Here is a 22,855-nt window from a genome sequence, read left to right as displayed (position 1 = left end):
GTATAATACTCGTACAGAAGGCTCATTCTACCACTCGTTCATTCCAAAACTCGCCACTTCGTGGCTCGTTTTTGAATTTTGAACTCGTGGAAGAATATCAATGCCTTCTGCACTTGTATTATAAATAACTATTCTCTAATTCTGTGGTTATTCCGTTCATTCTTCCACATCTTGTAGAACAAAATCGTGCGAGAATATATCAGAAACGCACAGTTTTCATGGTTATATTTTATTATTCTATGTTGGTACTCCGAACTTTCCGCCACGGCTTTATCTGTCAATTCATCAATTTGCCTTAAAGAAATCAGTTCTGCCAACCAACATTTTTCAATGCAAAAATCACTAAATTATATTTATGGAAATATTTAATTAATTTCAATGGAAATGCAATGAATTAGAGAAAATAATGTATAATACTCGTACAGAAGGCTCATTCTACCACTCGTTCATTCCAAAACTCGCCACTTCGTGGCTCGTTTTTGAATTTTGAACTCGTGGAAGAATATCAATGCCTTCTGCACTTGTATTATAAATAACTATACTGTGCCTAGTCTCTAAGAGGAAAATCACACACTAAGAACTTACCCATCACCACCACAAGCATCCCTTCCATCGTACAAAGTGAGATTCCTGTATTTGGTCTGAATACTGTAAACGATATATCCCAACAAATTTCGTTGGTCATCAAGTTTAAACGGCTGCCAACTGATAGAAACTGCCCTGCTACCAATTTGTTTCAAGCTCACGTTCAGCTGTTTAACATCACCTAGCAACAGAAAAAAAAAACATTAAAAACTTATTCCACGACAAAAATTATTTATGTTGTTGATATGCTCCATACCGAACAAATAAATAATCAATATGTAATCGCCACTTATCTCTAGGAAAATATGAAAGTATAATGATGAAATAAATTTCATACGATGATAAATAATGTGCATATATAAATTCGGTTGAAATATTTTCGAGCATCGTGTTTTATTATTACTAAAGTATAAATCGTCTGGGATCTCGGCTCTTCTCTCTATAGTTATTCTTAGAAACATGAATCGGTAAATCTTCAAAGACATAACTGCGCGCATCGGGCGCTATAATGATGTTCTTTCTTCTCGCCAAGGCCAGGTAAATCCAATTTTCAATTTTGAAATTGCGTCGTTTTCAACTCGCAGAATGTGCATTCATCGATCGTGCATTTAATTGGGATCGACTTTCAGGATTTGAAATGGTTTCGAATAGAAAACTCACAGGCAATTTTATCCCCATTGGAACTATTTGCTACTTCTAGTTCAGTGAAAGGAGGGTAGAGTCCAGTTTTACTCTGCAAGGTTCTTATCTTATCCAGGCATAGTTTCGGGTTAAAATGAAAAAACAGACGTCCCTTGTCAATTGTCAAGGTTCTGTTGTCCTTCCAGTCCCAAAGATCTTGCAGATTCTGGTTATCCAACACGACGAAGACCGATCTAAGAAAAAAAATGGAATTAGAAAAATATAAACAAATCTTAAAGTAGTAAAGGAGAAGAAGGTAACGAATTAATTATGAAAATGCTACAATACACGTAATACTACTTGAGAAGAAAGGTCACAACATTCTTGTTCATCATAAATTTTCAGCTGGGCAAGAGAAATGAGTGACCTGACGGAGTTCAAACGTTTTACTCACTTTTGACTGTCCAGAGAATTGCCTCTTATTCGTTTCAGACTCTTCAGAAAGTTCAAAGACACCAAGGGAAAAGATCGAACGATTTTGAGATAGCCGTCAATTTCTTCGATCATGCTCAAGCTTTCTTCGAGTTCGTTGACCACATTACCTTAGAGTGAAAAAAGGTCCATAAATACAACATCGACATTAAATGCTTTCAAACTTACTTCCTCCCCGTATTTGTATCTCAAGAGAACCAGTTATTTGAGTGCACCCAGTCAGTTGTTTGGCCGTCTCCACGCTGTCGATGTTCATGCCTTGGCAGGGTTTTTTACATTTACCTGGGGAAAGTAAAAACACTGCAAATTTAATCTCCCTTAGAACATTGAAAAAATATTCAACTCTCTTTGGAATCGAACCTAGGAGAGCCTTATATGTATTGTATTCTCCAGTTAAGAGCATTAATGCTATAAAGCCACTGATTTTTTTTTACATGCAAATAGCTCTGATGGTAACCCAAAAAAACTTTAGACAGTGTAATTTTTTTTTTTTTAATCACTATATATTCTCAAACGTAGGCTGTAAAAAGTAGGATTAAATTTGTTTCCTCGAAGACACGTGTATCGATATGGAAAATGCAATAATTCAGCAGCATTAAGTAGTTCATTGCAGCCAACCTCTACACGTGTCAAAGTAGTCGAAGTCACTAACCTGTCAATGAAAAATTCCTACTAAATAGCTAAATCGGCATATTACCGAGAAATAGAAGCTTCAGATTACAATAGTTTCTTTGTTTGTATGGTTTAGCTCCAATTTATCAGTTATTACATTTTTGGTATCATTATTTTCGAGATATGACGTAGATCATAGAACCTACACTCTACCTTTATCTCGCTGAAGTTCATTAACATCATGTTCATGTTCTGAATGCGTTAGAAACATGACTAATAGTTTTGCTTCTGAGATATTTCGAATTTTTTCACTGTGGGTGATACTACATGATAGAGCAACCAGGTTAACAAATTTAATGAACAAGGGGAGGTTTTCAACATCTGGGAAATTCACTGAGTTGTGGCCATAAAAATATTATCACAACTGATAATTACAATTTATTGAATTCAATAATTTTCTACCTTTTTCACATGGCACGCAGATCTGTTGATCGACGTTCATATTCACAGGGCATTTGAGAACGCATTTTTTATTCAGATGGATATTGTAGGGGTGCAAAGGTTCACTACCAGGTAGATTGATAGGTCTTGGCATGTTTTTGCATTCGGATGGGGTAATGCATCTTCTACCTAAAAACTGAAAAGTACTCCATATTATAAAACTACCCAATAATGAAATAGTATATCATATAAACTGAAATCATGAGTATCTTTTTTTTCCCGATTCAACAATTTTGAAATATCTGACATTTTTCATTTTATAAGATATTCAACAATTAAAATCGTCTAGATTATTCGCCTACAATTCTCACCAGTAGATCCTAGACTAAGACGATATCTTCAGTTTGCGTCGAATATTAGCATATTATCACATGTGAGTGCAGGCAGACAGTCTTGACATTCAAGATGTTCTGGATTTTAAATTTAAGGTTCAGTGAAAAAATCTGACTTAATTGAATTGTCTATGAAAGATCGAAAGTAGAGAGTTTATATTAAATGTAAAAACCACTCTTTAACCTGAAGACTTGTTTTCTCTTTCATGGTTAGGCACCTTTGGTAATGTCATTCAACTATGCTCAGGTTCAGTTCAAGAAGGGTAAATCTGATGAATACTTACTTCTAAGGTGTTGTGAGGGCATTTATCCACACATTTACGTACACCACCTTCCCACACTTCGAAATTACTACAAACTTTACAGTTGTTCACATCATCATCAGCACAGCCACCTAGACAGTCTTTATTGCAGCACTCTCCTCTGTTATTGCAGGCAGTGCAGTTTTTAGGGCAGATTTTCTGGCAATGAGACCTATTCCAGCAGAGATGTCTCTTTCTATTGACTTCTATAGTTTTGGATTTGTAAGGAGCAATGGGGCAAGATTGGGTTCCAATCACTTCTTTTGAGGTTTCTTCTCCAGGACATATAGGACACTCGTTCTCAGGTTTCATTGGGTTGATATAATTTATATCTTGTTCATTACCGCTAACAATTTTCTCCCAATCGATGGATTTGATGAAGCATAAAGATGGGTTCTTGTCTATTCTTATATATCCATTGGTTATGTTCGATAATGAATGCAGTGCGATCTCCTGAAGTGATGACATTTCGAACACTATGAGAGAGTATTTATAAAAACTATTTTGTCCTCTTATAACTGTTAAATTAGGAAAGAGTTGTCCTACACTTCGCAGTCCATTTACTCTATATAATAATAAATAGTCTGTTATTTCCATGAGTTCAGGGAAACTAATATTCGATAATAAAGTCTTGTTTACATTGTCGAATAGTAATATTTGTACAAAACCTTCCACGACACGACAACCTCTCAGCCTCTCGAACGTTTCCAATGAATTTCTAATGTCCACGCTCTTGCAAACTAAAAGAAAAAAAATATATCAGTGAATAGAAGAACATATTAGGCCAATTGAAAACTCCCCGATCCATATGATTTTTAATTAGCCAAAATTTGACAGCAGTCCGACCATTAGTTTGTGAGATATTGTGTTGTGAGTGTAGCTACTTTTGTTATTTGAAAAAAGATGGAAAAAAAAGAATTTCGTGTGCTGATAAAATATTGCTTTCTCAAATGGAAAAAATACAGTTGAAGCAAAATCTTGGCTTGATGATTTCCGGGGTCTGCACCAGGAAAATCAACCATCATTTATTGGTATGCTAAGTTTGAACGTGGTGAAATCAGCATCGAAGACGGCGAACGCAGTGGACGCCCAAAAGAGGCTGTCACCGACGAGAAAATCAAAAGAGTTCACAAAATAATTTTGAATTACCGTAAAGTGAATTTGATCGAGATATTGAATAATAAAATCGAATTTTGCCGAAAAAAATGTGTTTTCCTATGGTAGACCGCGGATTTTTCAATTGGCCTGTGAACCTCTCAACATTCAATTTCCCAATCAATATTTATATTTTTCATTGTCTGATTTTCTGATGAAAAAAAAATTAACACTTTTTTGAAATATTCGACATTTCCTGCCTTTGAATATTGTATAGATTAATGCTTCATATATCACAAAGAACAACCTCCCATGCATCAGATTATTTCTGGTTCATTGTTTCTTTTCCTCATCTCCGAGAGAAATCTGAGGAATCTAGATTGGAATTCCTTTAATGAAACAAGTATTGATCTTACTGAAGTTAGGAATTAGTTCTGGTATTTCGATATATCGAATAATAGAACAAAATGAAAATTCGACATAATAATGTCGATTAAATAACAAGCAGAACTGAGTAGCCTGCAGAACTTCGTTCTTCTGGAAACGTTCAAATGTCCATCAGATGGTCAGTAACCTTATTCGGTTGTCTTGCAAATTCCAAACGCAAGACTGCATTCTCTTCGGTCACTATTGAGCTTCCAGTATCACAGATAATTAAAATTGAATCCTCTCAAGAATACGGAATTCTTATCGTTCGTAGTTTTGTTGATATACAAACTGGTCAGATATTAATAGTGTACTTCTAATAGTAATATTGCTTTTTTCTATAAATGAACTACTTTAGACTTTTTCTGCAATCAAATATGCTATGTATTTTGAATCTGAACGAATTGAAAACTCAGAGCATCTGAAACAACAATTAATTCTAACAGATTGCTATAGTTAGAATAAAATGAATTAAAGTTGAGAGATAGGAAACGGTTGAATAAATTATGAGGATAAACGCTTTCCTTTATGCCATTATTGAATTTCACTATTTTCATTATAATTCTGTTGGAAAATACTTTCGAAAATTGTAAATATCCACTCTTTATAAGCTTATGTGAGAGAATTTCTAAGCTCTATTTAAATTTTCTTGGCATGAGCTGTTGAATTCAAGGCTGGAAAATGTGAAGGTGGAGGAGAAAATTGAGGGAATGTTAGGTGATGCATAGATTCCAATAATTATTTATCATACTCACTTCCATCTTGGTACTCGCTTAGAGCATTCTGTGCTGAAACATCGCAGATGATTAGAAGGACGAAGAGAGTGATTGGCCCTGTGACGAAGACGCTCCTCCAAGGAGGTTGACTGGTCGATTGAGAAATGCCTTCTGCGGCCATTAGGCGCAAAATATAGACATTGGTCTTTGCGATTCCTTGCTTGGATTTCTGTACTTTCCAGTTCGGTGCGTTGTATCTCGAGTTGTTCAGTGTTGAACAGCGTAAACATCTTATTCACTTTTGTCCAAAGGAAATCTCAAAGTTTCATAGTTTTTTCTCATTCTCTTGTACATCTGCAGACAAAATTTTATAGATTAGTATAAAACAACATTTATCTTGTTTAGGTCGAAGGGAACAACATCCACTCCGTGTAATTAATAGAACATCACTGGGAGTTTATCCCAAAACGTTGTAAATATATATTACCAATAATTATCACAAGCTCAACTCGCCTACTTCATTCAAAAATTAGGATTATGGGTTCAACGGCCGGCTAAACTAAAATTACGAAAATAAAATTGCACATCGTGTCCCACGTTACATCGTCAACCCCAAAACACGTAGAACATTAAGATAATAAATATTTATCGTATAGAATTTCCATGTTAATTTAAATTTATATCTATCGGTTATATATTTTAATCAAGTTATTGCTTTTAAGTTGGGAAAATTCCTTGAAATTTGTGAGTTCAAATTTCGAATATCAGTTTAAATACTTCCTCATAGGTTGAAGTTTTTAAATACAGGATTTTCATTCTACTTCGATATAATTTCCCCTACGCTTTATTGAATGATTAAGATAAATTTTGGAATAGCTTACAACCACTGCACATAATTTGATTACACAATGTCTTCAAATAATTTTTGAGAAGTCTCACACAATAAAGAAAATGAATCTGTTGATGTTATTATGAGTTTTCGGAATTTCTGTAGTTGTAAACCGATCCTTAGAACTTTCAACGAGATTACTGTATGATATCACAGTTGTGTCTCTGATATAAAGTTGTGTGATATGTTGTGTGATATGTTGGACAAAAGATCGAACAAAGACTTTTGTAACCTTGATACGATATATTCACGCGTTACCGTTTAGATCGACTATTATGCCACCATTAAATTCAATCTAGTTTCAAGCTTCTGAATCAAAACAAGCATAAATCAAGTACCTAATTGGCTCAAAACGAAACGAAAGGGACAAATTTGAGATATATTTCGAACTTGAAATCGATTCATTCCGAGACGAATTTTAGATTTCTTCTAGAAACAACGCTTTAACCTTTAACGGAAATTATGTTATGGTATTCGAAAATTTTCATTTCCCATTAAATTTCTTGGAATCGATATCATCCATAATGCATCTGAGACATCGATGAATAAGAAATCGATTAATATACCTGATGATCTGAATTACTACAGCCTGAGTTCTGAGCTCAAATTCTTTGATGATGACGCACTTATCACCACAATTCAAGCACGCACTTTCTAAGCAGGATTCAACATCCATTCACAACGATTCGATTTTATCGATCGATTTTGATAAGGGTCGATTTCCTTCTACTGAAATTTCAATTTCCTTCGGTACTGTATTCACTTCAAATGGTCCACAGATGAGAGTTATTTGCGAATGATAAAGACAGTTAGTCAGGTGTTTATTTACTAACTTGGTATGTTCTTCCTGCATCGTGTTTTTTGAGTTGAATATACAGGTTGCCCCGACACATACTCCAATCACTTTTCGATGTAAATAATATCTTAAAAAAAATCTTGATTTCACGTGCATCAAGCATGATGATTCTAAATCAGATTGCTTTAATTTGGCACGACTTTCAAAACATGGAATACTTTCATGGGCGACCTTTGCAATGAATATGTATCGTCCAATTGAATTGTACATATGAAAATATATAGTACAGACACTACGTCGAAAAACAGAATTGATTTTTATAAAATGTACTTCGCTCTATCAGTCTATTTGTGATCAATTGAAATTATGCTGGGTAACAGAGCTCATTGAATTCTATTAACGATCTTGTTGGAGACAATTAGGTCAGTGAAACAGGTGAACAAATTTCAAGATGCTTTCATAATTATACTCAGAAGAGAACTAAAGAAATATTTTTCGATAATTGGACTGAAATCACAATAGTGTCAGCTCGTTTTTTCAAAAACAATGACTTCCCATTCAATTGTTATGTATTTGTTTCCGTTCATTGGTTCCAATAAAGAATAATTCTGATTGCAGTTCAATAATGGTGAACTGTAAGGTCAAGTCAGTCAAATGCTCATGAAAATATTTTTGTTGACGAGTATCTTTATTTTGAAAACGATTCATATGAATATAGCTCTAGATTATCCAAAAATCATATATGTACCGCTGTTTAATGTTCATCTATGTATAAAGTTTTTCAAAATAGGTATGATACAATTCGATATGGTTGGAATGCCATCTCCGTCTATTATTTTTTGACATTTCTTATGTCATTTGTGATCGGTAGGTTATACAATTTGATAATGGAAAGATACACGCTTCAACAACGTTTTTGAATTGCAAAATATAACGAATAGTTAGCTGATTAACTCAATGCTTGTTAAATTTCTCTCAAAATGAGCACTATTTTGATGAATGAATTCGACAATTTCTGAACATTTTTGCAGCATATACAGGGTGAGGCTTATTAGACATTTATGGAAAGCTAATCATAATTTTGAGCTGAAAATTTGCAGAACAGGGTTTGAGACAATGATCTTGTTCCCTTAAATATTTTCAAATCTCTACAACTTCCGGTTATACCGAAAACAGACTACTACTAGCTATCGAATGATGCAATAATATATTGGGTGTGTATTTGAAATAAGGTAGTAGCAGTTTTAGGGAGAAAGATCATTGTCTCAAACCCCAACTGCTAATTTTCAGCTCAAAATTACGATAAGTTATTCATAAACGTCTATTTGACCATCCCGGAGAATCACCCTGTATATGGCGTAACCTACTGAACAAAAATATAATATGAAATATTAAAAAATAGTACCACTGTTGCAATTGTAGCCATTTCAAATTCTATCCTACCTATTCGAAAACCCTTCATAACTATTTACAAAACAAATCAAATGAAAGTTCTGAAAATACAAATTTTAGCGATATCCTAAATCGAAGTGAAAATATGGACCAATAAGCGGTTAACATAATGGTGAAATCTGACTCATCGCCCTCAATTGGAATAATTCGAATTACCGATTGAATCAATGTCTGTAATGTTACCAATGAGATGCTCCTATGTCAGCAATGATATAAATTTCAAATACCTGTGAAGGTCACATCGATAGCGATATATGAAAGGGACGTTTACAAAGCTCCGTTAATTCAGAGAATTTTAATGGTGTTGCATTGTTTCATCCGGTAAACGTCAATTATGTAACTTCTCAGGATGAAATTGTCCAGTTGTCGATCAAATTCCTTCTCGTTCTGCATCAGTTGTTTATGTTTCTTCAGTGATCGTATAGGAAAAAAATATTCAATAATACCGGGTGTCCCAAGTTATCGTATACAGGCAATATCTAGCTTATTTGACAAGATAATGAAAAAATTGCTTTGAATAACATCAAAGTACCTTCCCAATTATGTATTAAAAAGTTCTTCAATTGGACAGCCCTGTGGTAGCTACCCCTAACTTTTTATTTTCAAATGGCGCCCCCTGTATATTGTCAGTGGAAATTGCATGTCATTCTATTTGAAATACAACGATTGCACATACTTGGAATTATGGAGTATCAGCGTCGTTTTTCCGATTTTCTATTACTCAGAATTATAGAAGATTTCCCGGGTAACATAAATTTTCAGTTCCATTTTCATAATGAATTATGTCAAATGATGATCAACATTGCGTGACACCCACATTACCTACTTCTCCTCAAAACATTATCGGCGATTACTGCATTTTTCCATTAGCGTAAGACTAAGAAATAATGATTTAAATTATGGAAGGCTCTTCTTTTTCATCCTTGTTTAATGACTTACTTCGAGTAGTTGGTACATATTTTCCTGGAAAAAACTGATCAGGACTTTGACCTGTTACCGACAAAGAGCACGTGTAAATTTTAATGTGTCAAGTTACAGTTTCATATATTGTTTATTTCTAGTGACTTCACTTGACATTGGAAACTTATACATAACTCATGAATATATTTTTATTACCTTGCTGATTACAGAGTTCTGTGCTGATGCAGTTCCAGTCTACTAATATCAAACGAAATACTACGCAATTTTTGAAAAAAGTTATAAATATAATAATTTTCAATACTATTTCGATAAATTTCTCTGAAAATTTCCATACTCATTTTTCTGAATTTCGCAAATTCGGGTAGCTCAAACTGTGAAGACATTAGGTGAATTCAGACCCCAACAAATTGAAAAAGATAGATAAGTAAAATGGACAAAACAGGGATTTGATTAGATAAACATAATAATACCGGGAAACAAATAGGCAAAACTAGATAAATTCACATAATGAATTCCTATAGCTAGGATGATTATTCATTCATCAATAGTATACTACACGTTTATATTTTTCTCTGTGATGAAATTACTCTTATCAAACTATTAAATCCCCAACAAAGGTCTAGAGTTATGTCAACAACTTCTCATAAAATATCTCAATTAATGATTTCATTATTAATCAATTGTTATCTTCCAAGAAGCAGGTAAAATTTGGTGGTTTTCACACTGAGATAATTCCTTATTATGCATGCAAATAGACGTATTTTTCGAAATTATGCTCAACCCGACAAAAACAGAATGATCCTAACATTCAATTTTTTGCATGAACCATTTTTATATCAACTGATGAAATAAAATAGTATATTATTTTATAAGAAGACGAAGTGTAACTTTTTATTGAAATTAATGAAAATCTGGAGATCCAACTTTAAAAAAGATTTAAATTAACGATTACGAAAAGTATGAATTTTTGATAAACTTGTCAGTCAAAAAATGATTATTGTAGGCATATTTGCAAAAAAATATATTTTTTTCATCCGTATTTTATTAATTTTTTTTTTTTCAAATCGCATTGAGATTCGATGATCAAAGCAGTAAAATTTCAAATAGTTGTTATAAAGAAGCTGTAAAATGAGGACATAACTTGAATATTTACATCACCATAAACATATCTTATTGAAAGTAAACATTGCAAAATAAATTCTTGGTATCAACAGGTGGACACCCATTCATGGAAAAAATAATGGGAGTAAAAGTTATTTGATGAATTCTATTGATGATTCAAGTTGGTAATTCAACAAAACATAAATTTCGATATGAAAAAAAGTTGATACAAGAATTCGAAAAAAAAAAATTTCTAATTCTGATAATTCTGAAAATTGTTTCGCTCTTTTCCAGGAGAACACGAAATAATCGTCAAAGCTGATGATTGGCATACTCACCCTCATGATGAGTGATTCACAATACAAGCGGAAGAGTACACTTCTCAATTTCGAATGTAGCAACTGAAGATTGTGACGAAATTAGGTAGCCGATTCATTTTAAATGGATCAAAGATCTGCGCGGATACTGCATTATAAATGGCAATTTTTGTCATCCACTACGCATAACTCATACAAGGTAAATAACTCCAACAATTTGCCAGATCACATTCCAAGCAGGGTTGCAAAGAATTCACCCTTCGAAAATTCGAACCTGAGAATACTTCGATCTTCAGATCTCTTGGGATTCGAATAAACTCATAATTTTTTTCATGATTTGGAATTTCCGAATCAAATCTCATGAACCGAGTTCTCTTGAAATTCTTTATATATTAGAATTGAAGAATTCAATTGAAATTTATTGGGAATAATAGATGAAACGGTGGATTTTTCATATTATTTTTCAGCTAAAATGTACAGGACGTTACTACATAAAAAGTTCGGAAGTAGATATATTTTATTCATTTCGCTAAGTAAATAGTATATTCTACGTCATTTTCAAAACGAATCTTGCAATGTACAGATAAAATATGTATATTCTTCAGACAAATTCACCAACTCATCAAAATTCGTGTTTTTGAGACTTGTAAATAAATAGCACTATTTTCATTCAGGTCAAGTCAATAAAGTCGATAAACATATATACATGATAATGATGAAGATAGCCTAAATCAGGCAATTATCGAGAGAAAAAATATGCAATAGCCTAATTTTTTATGTCTTTTTTACACATCAGGAACTTCAAGATACTGCAGGATATATTTAAAAATAACTTCACGATTATATTTTGTGTATCTTGTTCATAGGAAGTTCTCAAATTTATTTCCAAAATTATCGGAAATTTTTCTCAATCGTTCATCCAGTTGGACTGGACACATTTTAGACATGGGCAATAAACTATGCAAATTAATATTGGTATTAATGAGAATCAAGATTGAGGTCAAAGTGCAATAGTTTTATTTGTGCTTGAGTCAAAGCGCAAATTAAATCTTACGTCATTAATTGATTTATATAATTCGGTCTCCTTTTAGGCTTTCGAATATTTTGAGGTTGATGTTCTGGATGAAATGCTCGAAATAAATGAGGAATAAATCTTTTTCGAACTTCAAGTTCTTTGATTTTAATCGTTATTGTATTGATTATTTAATTAATATCTAAACAGGTTGTTTTATTATTGTTGAAATTCAATACACATTGCTCAATTTTTCAATTCAGGATAATCAGCTGGTAATGAATTGATATCAAATTCCTGATATAACGGAAATCTCAATTTGTACAAAGTGATAAGAGGCCCGACAATGCACGCCAATGGACAAGAACGATAATCTCTAATTAACCGAAAATCGAATACAAATTGGTTACAATGTTACATTGAAATAATTGTTTTCTATTCTCTATTTACCATACCACTCCAGATAAGATAACCTAGACAGATCAATGTTTGACATCGTAATGCATTTTTTTTCCATAATCTTATTCAATCTGTAATTTGGAAATTATTAATTAGCGAATTTTGAAAAACATTGAATATATTACAAGAGTTCTGTATGAAACTTTTCATCATAGTATGAATATATATGTACATATTTATTGATTGATTTTCTCTTCATACAATTTGATCAATTCAGGAAAATATCCCATAAATCTAGTAACTGACTTGACATAAAGACTGACGTACGTTTGTATTTTTTTTTAATATACTCAAATCTGATCTACATTATTCACGCAAAAAGGCTCGAAATTCCAGAAAATGTTGCATAGCTAGCAGAATTAGATTAGAAATTTGTTCGGTATATCCTATACATTGTTCAGCACGCTAGCTCAAGGATGACCTTGACCATTTATTACATCCTACAAAACACATGACTGTTTGTGTATGGCCTCTGACTTCAACCGTTATCAATTTCATTACGTACTGATAAAAATTATTTGAAAAATATGCAGTCGTAATATATGTATGTCCCAAACGCGTAATGAATAAAAAACATTAAAACAATTATTCTCAACTGATAATGATTGAAATATATACCTATCTGTAGTCGCGAGGATTACTCAAACTTTCACCAGATCAATGAGAGAATAACTTTTGTTTTGGCGATCTCATAACTCACTACAATTTTGCTTAACACCATCGCCAAACTAAATCACCGATAAAATTATAGATGGAAATTCATATTCTTAGCAATATCAATAATTTGATTCGAAAATACTTCCTGAATTGATTTTTTTCCACTGTTCCTGCTGAAATATCCTCGTAAATCGTTGTTTATGGGAAGATTTTGTGATATATCGAAATAAATGAATAAATTCCTTGTTGCATGAATTCAATTTATTGTGATATCTATATTTAGAAATGGAAGGTTTGATACGAAATGCACAATGCATAGAATTATTCATTGTCCAGTTCTTCTAGAAATATTCATAATAATACACACATTATGTTTATCATCTCCGATTGAGTGGAAGTATAATTCGATATTCCAAAACAAAAATATAGTATAGAATATCGCGGAAAATATTAGAACATAACAAACACCACAATTCCGTTGGGTTCTTAGCTATACTCTAAACAATGAAAATTCAAGAGTTTATTTTCCCTCAAACGATTTCAAGGGTTATTGTTCGACTTCAAAAGCAATTTTCTCAAGTAATTGCGTGATATTTGATTGGAAAACCAATTACTGAAGGAGGTCGGTCCTTGAAGCTGATTTCGTACAATTCAAACATCAAAACTAAGAGTTGACATTTAAAAACGAACAGAACTGATAATTTCCAACTCCTTTTGGTTTCAGAGTTACGTAGTTTCGAATATCAATTGAATTTTTATAAAAAAAAAGGAATTCTATATATATTCTTCAAAAGAAGAAATTGATATATATTTACTCTTTTGAAATCATTGTTTAAAGTAGCATAGTAAAGTAAAAAAAAACTGCCTATGTGTTTTTATGTACTTAGTTACATACACACTTTTCAGAACATTATACAGGGTGATTCACTGGGATGGCCTATTAGACGTTCATGGAAAACTAATCATAATTTTGTGCTGAAAATTTTAATTTTGGTGTTTGAGACAATGATCTTTTTCCCCAAAATATTTTCAGATCTCTACAACTTTCCGGTTATACCGGAAGCAGACTACTACTTCCTTATTTCTAATGACGCACCCAGTATATTGTTGCATCATTAGATAGCTTTTTTGAAGAAAATTTCGTCAATATGTAAAAATTATGTGTAAAAACTCAACGGTTCATGAGTTGATGGGATTCTTATAAAAAAAAATGGTGGCGATGAGGACCCACATTTTTTGGAATATTTCGGTAGGAAAAGCTTTTGTCAAATATTTTTTTTCTTTTTCGATTCTGCAAATACGTAGTATTATGAGACTGTTTGCGATTTCGACCAAAAATATACAGGGTGTTTATAAGAAGATCATGAACTTAGATAACTCAAATTCATCAAAACTCAAGGGGGGTTACTTATGCAAATTCTGTAAAGATCTGACAATATTTTCGGGATAAAGATCCTTACCTCAAACCCCAAAATGCAAATTTTCGGCTCAAAATTATGGTTAGCTTTCCATAATTGTCTATAATAGACAATCCCAGTGAATCACCCTGTATACGTCTGTTGTTCGAAAAATTCAGAGTTCCCTAACTTTTGAAGAGCAGTGTATATAAAAATAGCAGAGCGTGACCAGAGTTTTACCAAGCAATTACATGAAAATACGTAGCAATTGCACAGGTGCACAGTTATTGATTTCGTCGAGCAAGTTATCTTTGGAAAATTATAAATAATTCCGAGCATCACATTATCAGGGAACACGTGACACAATGTGGAAAACTCCAAGAAGAAGATCTGACGCCAATGCAGCTCCATTGTAAGTGACAGGCGAACTGTTGATGAAGAACTCAAAGATAGAAAATAAACAAACATCAAAAAGATTATTGGAATTGATGGATATACAATAGCGAAATAAGCAGAATATATAAAAAATCACTTCTATGGAAAACGAAATTGGCAGAGATCCATTGTCGGGGAAAGTGGCAAAAATGACACAAGGGAACATTTTCGATCCTATAGAAAATTCAAGGTTGTAAAGAGTATTTTTGATGGCATAATTTTCCAAAAGCGAATCTGGTAATGATCAGCGCTCGGATAAAATATTTTAACGAGAAATATTTTTTCAACTGGGTGTTGAAATTACAGTTGTTCAAATCGCCGACCGTTTTGCGAAATTGTTCTCTTCCGAACTGAATGAATTAGAATGTTTTTCTGCGTACCAAACATGATTTCGTTCAATGAACCAGGATTCGACGGAAAACACAACCAAATATAACCTCCACCTCGTGTGTATCGCCAAAACCAAACTTTCAGAATGAACGGTTCGATATTCAAGAACTGAATTATTCAGAAGCTAAATGAGTGGACAAAATATCATATACCTTAGGGAAAATTTTGTTAGAAGTTGAATAAATAAAACATCGCTGACTAGTGACCCAATAGGGGCCCCCCTAAACTCGGGTTCAACAGCTGAAACAAAAGTGATTGATCACGTATTTACCTTGAATTTCGGACTCATTAGCTTGGACAAACGATAAACTCATCAGTCCCAATAAAAAAAAAATCGAGGAGGGAACCGACTTGAAAGCCAGAGTTTTCCCACACTTGTTCCCACTCAAAAGTCACCCTGAAAATCTCTCCGGATTTTCTTTGAGTAAACCGCTTGAAAGCCATTTTTTGCCTCATTTTATTTTCACTTGAGACAGCTGCAGCTTTTTGGTATTGTCAACTCATCATTTCAAGAAAATTCCGAATGAAAAAATTTCGAAACATTAACGCTCAGCCTAAACTTCACTCAATAAGTCAATACCTAACCACCTAACCTTGGTTAAAATAGCATTTTCGTTACCTTCTTTTCATCACAATTTTTCATGAGAAAAGTTTATGCGAATATAAAATCTTCATTTTCCATTTGTTCAATGAACATCACTCAACAATAACAAGATTTTAACTGCCACAAAGAGACATTTCAATATAGGAGGATGTTTGGCTCCATATTAAGATGAATTTGTTGACCAATGCAAAACCATCTCAACTTTATATAACGTAAGAAGGTCAGAATGAATTTATCTGAATGATCGGCCAACAATTTAAAACTGAATAAAATATCGCCTATAACTTTCGCAAACCTGTGCTTAATCTCTAAAGGTAGAAGAATAAACAGTATATTTAAAAAAATCTCTTTTTTCTATGATCTATCCTTCCAACTGATATTTCTTTCTCAATTCATTTTAATGATATCCAATTTTGGTTTATCATTCCAAACATGAATTTTGAGAGCATTCAAACATAAAAACCTATCAGGAAATTTCCATTAATTACTTTTGGAAATATGGCGGATCTAAGATGGGTTTCATAATTTTTTTATTCGAGTTGAGATGCGCTATAACAAAAGACGAAATAATGAACTAAGGTTTCAAATTTGGGGTTATTCTGAACGATCTAGATGAAAACTACCCAAAGGGAGATACTAATGCAAAAAGAATTGTTCTTTGAGTATAAAAAAATTGACAGGAGGATAGAGAAGTACGTAACTAATGATTGGTTGAATTAGTTTCGCAATAATTAAAAGCCATAGTGAGAGGTATAGAAACCAATCGATAAAAATAACGGCCAGAGAAATCTCAGTGCGCAGTTTCTCTGTTTAACAATGCCAAAATACTCAAGCGAATTGCCATTATTATGATGTTTCAAGTCAAGTGCATTAAACAATAAACAAACCGATGGTAATAATTTAAATTAATTTATTTCATCATACTCGTGCGTGCCCAACAAAGGGATTGAGTTAATTGAAAAACCAAATTTTGTTGACACAAACCCATATGATCTTCTCTGTGTGTGCTTCGGTTTTTCAAATCTAATCGCACAATACATAAACTACGGCCAAAAATGTATTATTAGAACTACGTTCAATTTAGAGGAGTAATTTTATTGATTCATCATACCTGAGTGGTAATAGTTTTCAGTAATAAAAAAAATCGAATTAACATTCGCTCTTGCCAAGCTAGGGTTCCATCAATCTATCAAATTATCATTTCGAAAATGTAATTTTTTATTTTCAAAGGTAAAAAATATGATATAATATAAAAGAAAATTGAATTCTGAATGAATTTCACATGAATCAATCATAAATTGAATTTTTTCAAATCATATTGTGGAAATTCAGTTAATTTTTTTATACAGGGTGTTCATAAATTAGAAGTACAAATGAAAATGAGAGATTCCTCGGATAATTTCAATAAGACAAAGTCTTGTTTAACATGTTCCCGCAAACGCATTGTTTTCGAGATATAGGGTGTTTAAGTTTGATTTCATTTCAAGTTTTTTCTCATATAATGTGCAAATAAACATAAGATATTTGAAGGAAATTTGGCAGAGTTATTCCATTTTAGAATTCAAATTACGGGATATGTCAAGTTCGATTGCAAATCTACAGGGTGGATTATTGGTAGTTTAGAAAAATTTTAAAAGAACTGATATAAGTAATCATCACAAAACAAGTAGGGTTACAAGAAACACCCTGAATCTCGAAGCTCGTTTGCAGGCCCATGTTTATAGAAGTTTTTTTTAATGATCCGAAGAATCTGCCATTTTTGCTTGTAGATTTGTAACATTGTTCCCAAAAGTAAACATTTTTTTATGTTCTTTTCGAGATCAGTATCTTGCTATGAAAAGCAGCGAATTAAAAAAAATCTAGATTTACTCACGTTAATCAATTCCGTCCTGGCTGAATAACGCTAATTAGCTTCGAAACTAATGACGCAATAGAAATTTCTACGCGTCAAGTTTAAAAAAAAACACGCAGACATCAATCTACATAACGATAGTAATCAGAGGTGATTTTTGAGAAAATTTCCTCAGAATATAAGGAAATCATTTCGACGGGTTTATTAAGGTTCCAAGTCTTGTGAGTATGTAATAATCAATATTAGTTCCCATTCATACTACTCATTAGTTGGATTTCTTACCGGCAAATTTTCAAAGGAACTAACGAAGTAGATTGTAAAGTGGACAATCGAGGCGAAATGAAGCTTTTATGTTATATTTTTAGATTTTGGGTGGAATCTTCTCGTCTGTGTGGATATGACGGAAAACGTGTAATAAATTTCCAATCAAGATTATATGACCATATAGCTACAGAAAACATTTCAACACATCTTTTTGTTTTCCATTGGAAGCCATGAAAGCTATTGTCTAGGCAGAGAGTTTAGGACATATTTTTTTTCGCTTAAATCCAGAGTTGCACAAGTTTGACTTGAAATTAAGTCGAACTCAAGTCAATATCTCTGATAAATGATTCAAGTAGAATCAAACTGGACAATAGTTACAGGTTTGGAAATTCAAACTGTTTGTCAAACTAGTTTGAAAGAGTTTGAAATTAATTTATTTAGTAGATATATCTTGAATGAGTGAAATATTTATGTCAACTATAGTGAGTAGGTACAACAAATACCTCAACCTTTTTTTAATCAACTCCAACGTGTCACCTCAAAATTCTTCGAAAAAAGTTAAGTCCTTACCTCAGTAGTTCTCACGAATTAAGAGAATTATGAGACAAGAAATCTAGAGCCCCCTGCTAATAAAAATTACAAGTACAATAAAAAAACGTCATATTTTTAACTTTAAGAATAAAGGAGCTTCCGTCCAGAAACTATTTTGACAATCAAACTAGTTTGACTTGAATGCATCTCTAACAGTGACAAATACCTCCAAAAACTACATAGTAAAAGGCAATATTCGTGTCTAATAAGAAACCATAATTATTTCCATTTTCTATCTTTCCATTCTCTTGAAATCTGATCAAAGAAAACTGACCAACTAATAAGCGAGTTCTTAAACGTTTATTGATTTGGAGTACTTACCCAGTCGATGGTGGGATAAATTTCAAATCCGCATTTATTGTTAGCAAAAACCATAGACATTCAGGTTTGACTTGTTTTCGAGGCACTTCTCAATGTTCATCAATAAATACAATAAAACGAAAATGCCGTAGACTAAATTTTAATTAGGGTTCCATTATAACGTTCAAGAATGGATATCGCGTAGAAGGAAAACTTCACTTCGACTAAACGATAGAAAAAGTAAACAAAGCCTTGGGGGTAAATTGATGACATGAAGGAGATTAATGAGTGTAGAAATGGATATAGAACCACGCGTAAGACCGTAAAGTGTATATAGAGCAGCCCCTTGACAATAAAGTATGTTCGATATCGTGTAATTTGAAACGAGTCAAAATTTCGTTTGAGAACGAACCGCAAGTGTTGGCGTAGAAAATGACAGCTTAACAGTTTCACAATAGCGATGATACAATTTTTTATTCGGAAAGAAAATAACATCATTCAAATTAGTAAATTACCACCACGATTTTTCTGTACATACTGCATTCTGTATACCCAATTTTCAACATAAATGTGGCTGTATTTCATCAATAGTACGTTGAATGTTGATTTTTAGTTGCTCAGTTGTTATTGATTTATTAGCATAAACTTGTGAGTCAACATGTCCCAAATGATAGAAATCACAAGGTATAGAATCACATCGACCTGGGACTGAGAGAATAATTGATTGTACCATTTATCGGGATTGAGAAAATGCATTCAACATTAAAAGATTATTGGTTCATTTTATGGAGAAAATTTCGTTCATCGCCTTTGAGAGACTTCTAAAATTTTATGTTTTGGAAATCTAGGGGGGGTATTACCCACAGTACACCCCATTTCTACGCCCTTGAACCAATTTGAATGATATCATTCCTGTTATAATGGATTAATCTATACCCAGAAGCCAAACTACCAGAAGCCATTTCTGGTGTTGGCATGGCAAAGGTAGCTCCAACAATGCACTTCTAATCAAAAGTTCTACGAATTCGCCGACATCCAATAAGGGGAAAAAGTAAATTGAATGGGGAATAGACGTCGATCGCAGGTTCTACCCACCTCACGGCCAATCACAGTGCTTCCATATCGGAATCGAACAAAAAAAATCTTATTTTCATCTTGTTTACTCCGGTATCGTTATACCCGTCTGATGATACTAATCTCGTTTATAAAGAGATCATATCGCGAAAACATCCAACAAAACAAAAATCAACGGGGAAAATAACCATGGTAACACTTCGTAGGCGATGATTTGTTCAAGCTTATTGTTAATTCGAAAATGCAGCTAGGTAACCCAATTTTCATTGAATCAATAAACAGGCAACTTCAATAATAAAAACTGAAGCAAAAAAAAATGGGAAAAGCAATAGATTTCAGTTTTTTACGTTTTTTTGAATACATACAGGGTGGTTCACCGGGATGGCCTATTAGATGTTTATGGAAAACTAATCATAATTTTGAGCTGAAAATTTGCATATTGGAGTTTGAGACAATGATCTTTAACCCTAAAATATATTCAGATCTCTACAACATCCAGTTAAACAGGATACAGACTACTACTTCCTCATTTCAAATGGCACACCTAGTATATTATTGCATCATTTGATAGCTTTTTTGATTTCGGCAATATGCCATACCTTGGGTAAAAACTAAACGGTTCATGAGTTAATGGGATAATGAAAAAAAATGGTGGCGATAAGGACTCACATTTTCTTTATTTTCAGCAGAAAAAACTTTTTTCAAAAAAATATTTGTCTTTGTCGATTCTGCAAATACGTAGTATAATAAGACTGTTTGCGGTTTGGACCAAAAATGTGCAGGGTGTTTATAAGAAGATCTTGCACTTGGACAACTTGAATTCATAAAAAATCAAGATTTTCAAATTAGAACCTATATTTTTTATTATTTCAGTCGATCCTACGTTCAAAAATAGTGAAGGTTACTTAAGCAAACCCTTTACCTAAAATTTAGAGAGAAATTATAATAAGCTTTCCTTAAATGTCTAATAGGCCGTCCCGGTGAATTCTTCCAATTCTTTCACGAAATTTTCTTCTGTGCCTATAAAAAGATACTAGAACGACAGGATTATCGTGGGATGCAGCAAAATGTTCAAATTGCGATAAAAAAATGATAAATAAATGAATAAATTCGTAATGTAGAATGTTGTTCTCACTTGATTTGATGCATATATCGAAAAGGGAAAACAAATCTTCCTTCTAAATGCTTTCTCATTTCCTCGAAAACATTGTTCCAAAAGAGCATCCCGTATAATTACAAAGCATATCACATCATCCACATTTTTCGAAAACAAAGACAGATCAAAAAGTTTTGACTTCATATTTCTATTCTGGAAATTGAATATGGTTATACAGGGTTTCACAATAAAGTGGTTTCATCTCAAATAGCGCTTTGAAAATGTTAAAATTCAATACAAAATGATGAAAATTTTTCAGTCACTGTTCGCAAAACTAAAGTAAGTGCTTTTAGGTTATTTTGAAGCATCTTCTCGGACGGAAACAGTGAAACTGGAAGAAAAAATTGAGCTGTTGGGACAAGTCAGTGATGTGATGAATCGAAACTGTGTGCATCGCTCCTGATAATAGTGCTGTAGTAGCCCCAGGAACCTAGGTTTGTAGATCTTAGAAATTAAGCTATATGATTCATGAATGTGGAAAGTCGATGTGGACGACGTTTATTTTCAACAGCAATTTTGCCATAAAATTCTACTGGCTATCTCTCGAAGAGGTGATCACAATTGGCCACAGATATCTTGTAATTTAACACCTTTTGACTTTTTTCTGTGGGGCCACGTGAAAAATAAGGTCTATGCCGATGCTCCACAATGGATGCAAGACCTTAAAGATGGAATTCATGAAGTTATCGTGGACATCGCAAATGTACGAATTGGTCTTGAAAAATTTCATGAAGAGGATATGATTCATAACGATATTTTTATGATATCTGTGCAACAAAAGCTGCCACCATTAGTAGTCGCCAAAATTGAAATCAGGGGATCGCATTTCGAACAAATAGCAAAAATAACAATCAAATTCTACCGATGTTAACGCAAAACGATTCTAATTCCATTCACTACGTTTTCCGTCACTCCTTTGGAATCAACCGAAGAAAATGCGAAAAAAAAAGAGGTATTTCGATTTCTATGCATTCGAGAATTATCAACCCACAGCTGAATTAAAACCTGAATCAATAATATTAATTATTTGCATACTGATATACTCATATAGTGAATTACATATCATAAAAAGTGGTTACTTTTCTTGATTAGCAATGATAAAAAAATCCGTTCGGTATCAATTGAATGAATAACAATGAATCAGAATGAAAGAGAAATGAAAATATCGGCATAAATGTAATATTATTTGCCACTTCAGTGACATCGTTTCCTCGAACCTCAATGAAATTATACCTGAAAAACAGAAAAGATCACGAAAGTCATTCAATCTATTGACAAAAGTGTTCATCAATGATTGCAATTGTAAACACTATCGTATATTCAGATTATACACAATGGTCCGCGTATTTATCAATGGAATTCCCAACGGAAGAAGAAGAAGAGATTTTCGGAATTCCAGGATAAGGGGGTGGCAGATGATGAAAAAAAAAATAGTTGACGTATTGTTCATCATGTTGGTTAGATGTCACTGGAAGTCTCTCATTGACTGATTGTTGATAACCATTG

At 33.0% G+C, this 22,855-nt stretch overlaps 1 protein-coding gene across 8 annotated transcripts in view; it reads right to left on the bottom strand.

Annotated features, from left to right (window-relative positions):
• Positions 1–22,855, bottom strand: part of LOC123686434 (insulin-like receptor) — a 35,016-nt gene that overhangs the window by 11,070 nt on the left and 1,091 nt on the right. For 3 of the 8 annotated variants that reach the window (XM_045626557.1, XM_045626559.1, XM_045626561.1), the window contains exons 1-8: positions 7,138–7,359; positions 5,722–6,036; positions 3,428–4,185; positions 2,773–2,947; positions 1,867–1,980; positions 1,661–1,808; positions 1,246–1,460; positions 586–766 (exon numbers count right to left, since the gene is read on the bottom strand). In XM_045626557.1, coding sequence (XP_045482513.1) covers positions 586–766; positions 1,246–1,460; positions 1,661–1,808; positions 1,867–1,980; positions 2,773–2,947; positions 3,428–4,185; positions 5,722–5,863 — 1,733 coding nt within the window. In that variant the 5' untranslated portion in view covers positions 5,864–6,036; positions 7,138–7,359. Of the gene's footprint in view, positions 1–585; positions 767–1,245; positions 1,461–1,660; positions 1,809–1,866; positions 1,981–2,772; positions 2,948–3,427; positions 4,186–5,721; positions 6,037–7,137; positions 7,360–11,179; positions 11,263–22,855 lie in introns of those variants that run through there. The other 5 variants (XM_045626555.1, XM_045626558.1, XM_045626562.1 and 2 more) reach the window with 2 other exon arrangements.

Source organism: Harmonia axyridis, chromosome X, assembly GCF_914767665.1.
Source record: "Harmonia axyridis chromosome X, icHarAxyr1.1, whole genome shotgun sequence".
NCBI lineage: Eukaryota > Metazoa > Arthropoda > Insecta > Coleoptera > Coccinellidae > Harmonia > Harmonia axyridis.
Note: the sequence above shows the minus strand (reverse complement) of the source record. Positions and strands in the feature narration are given on the sequence as shown.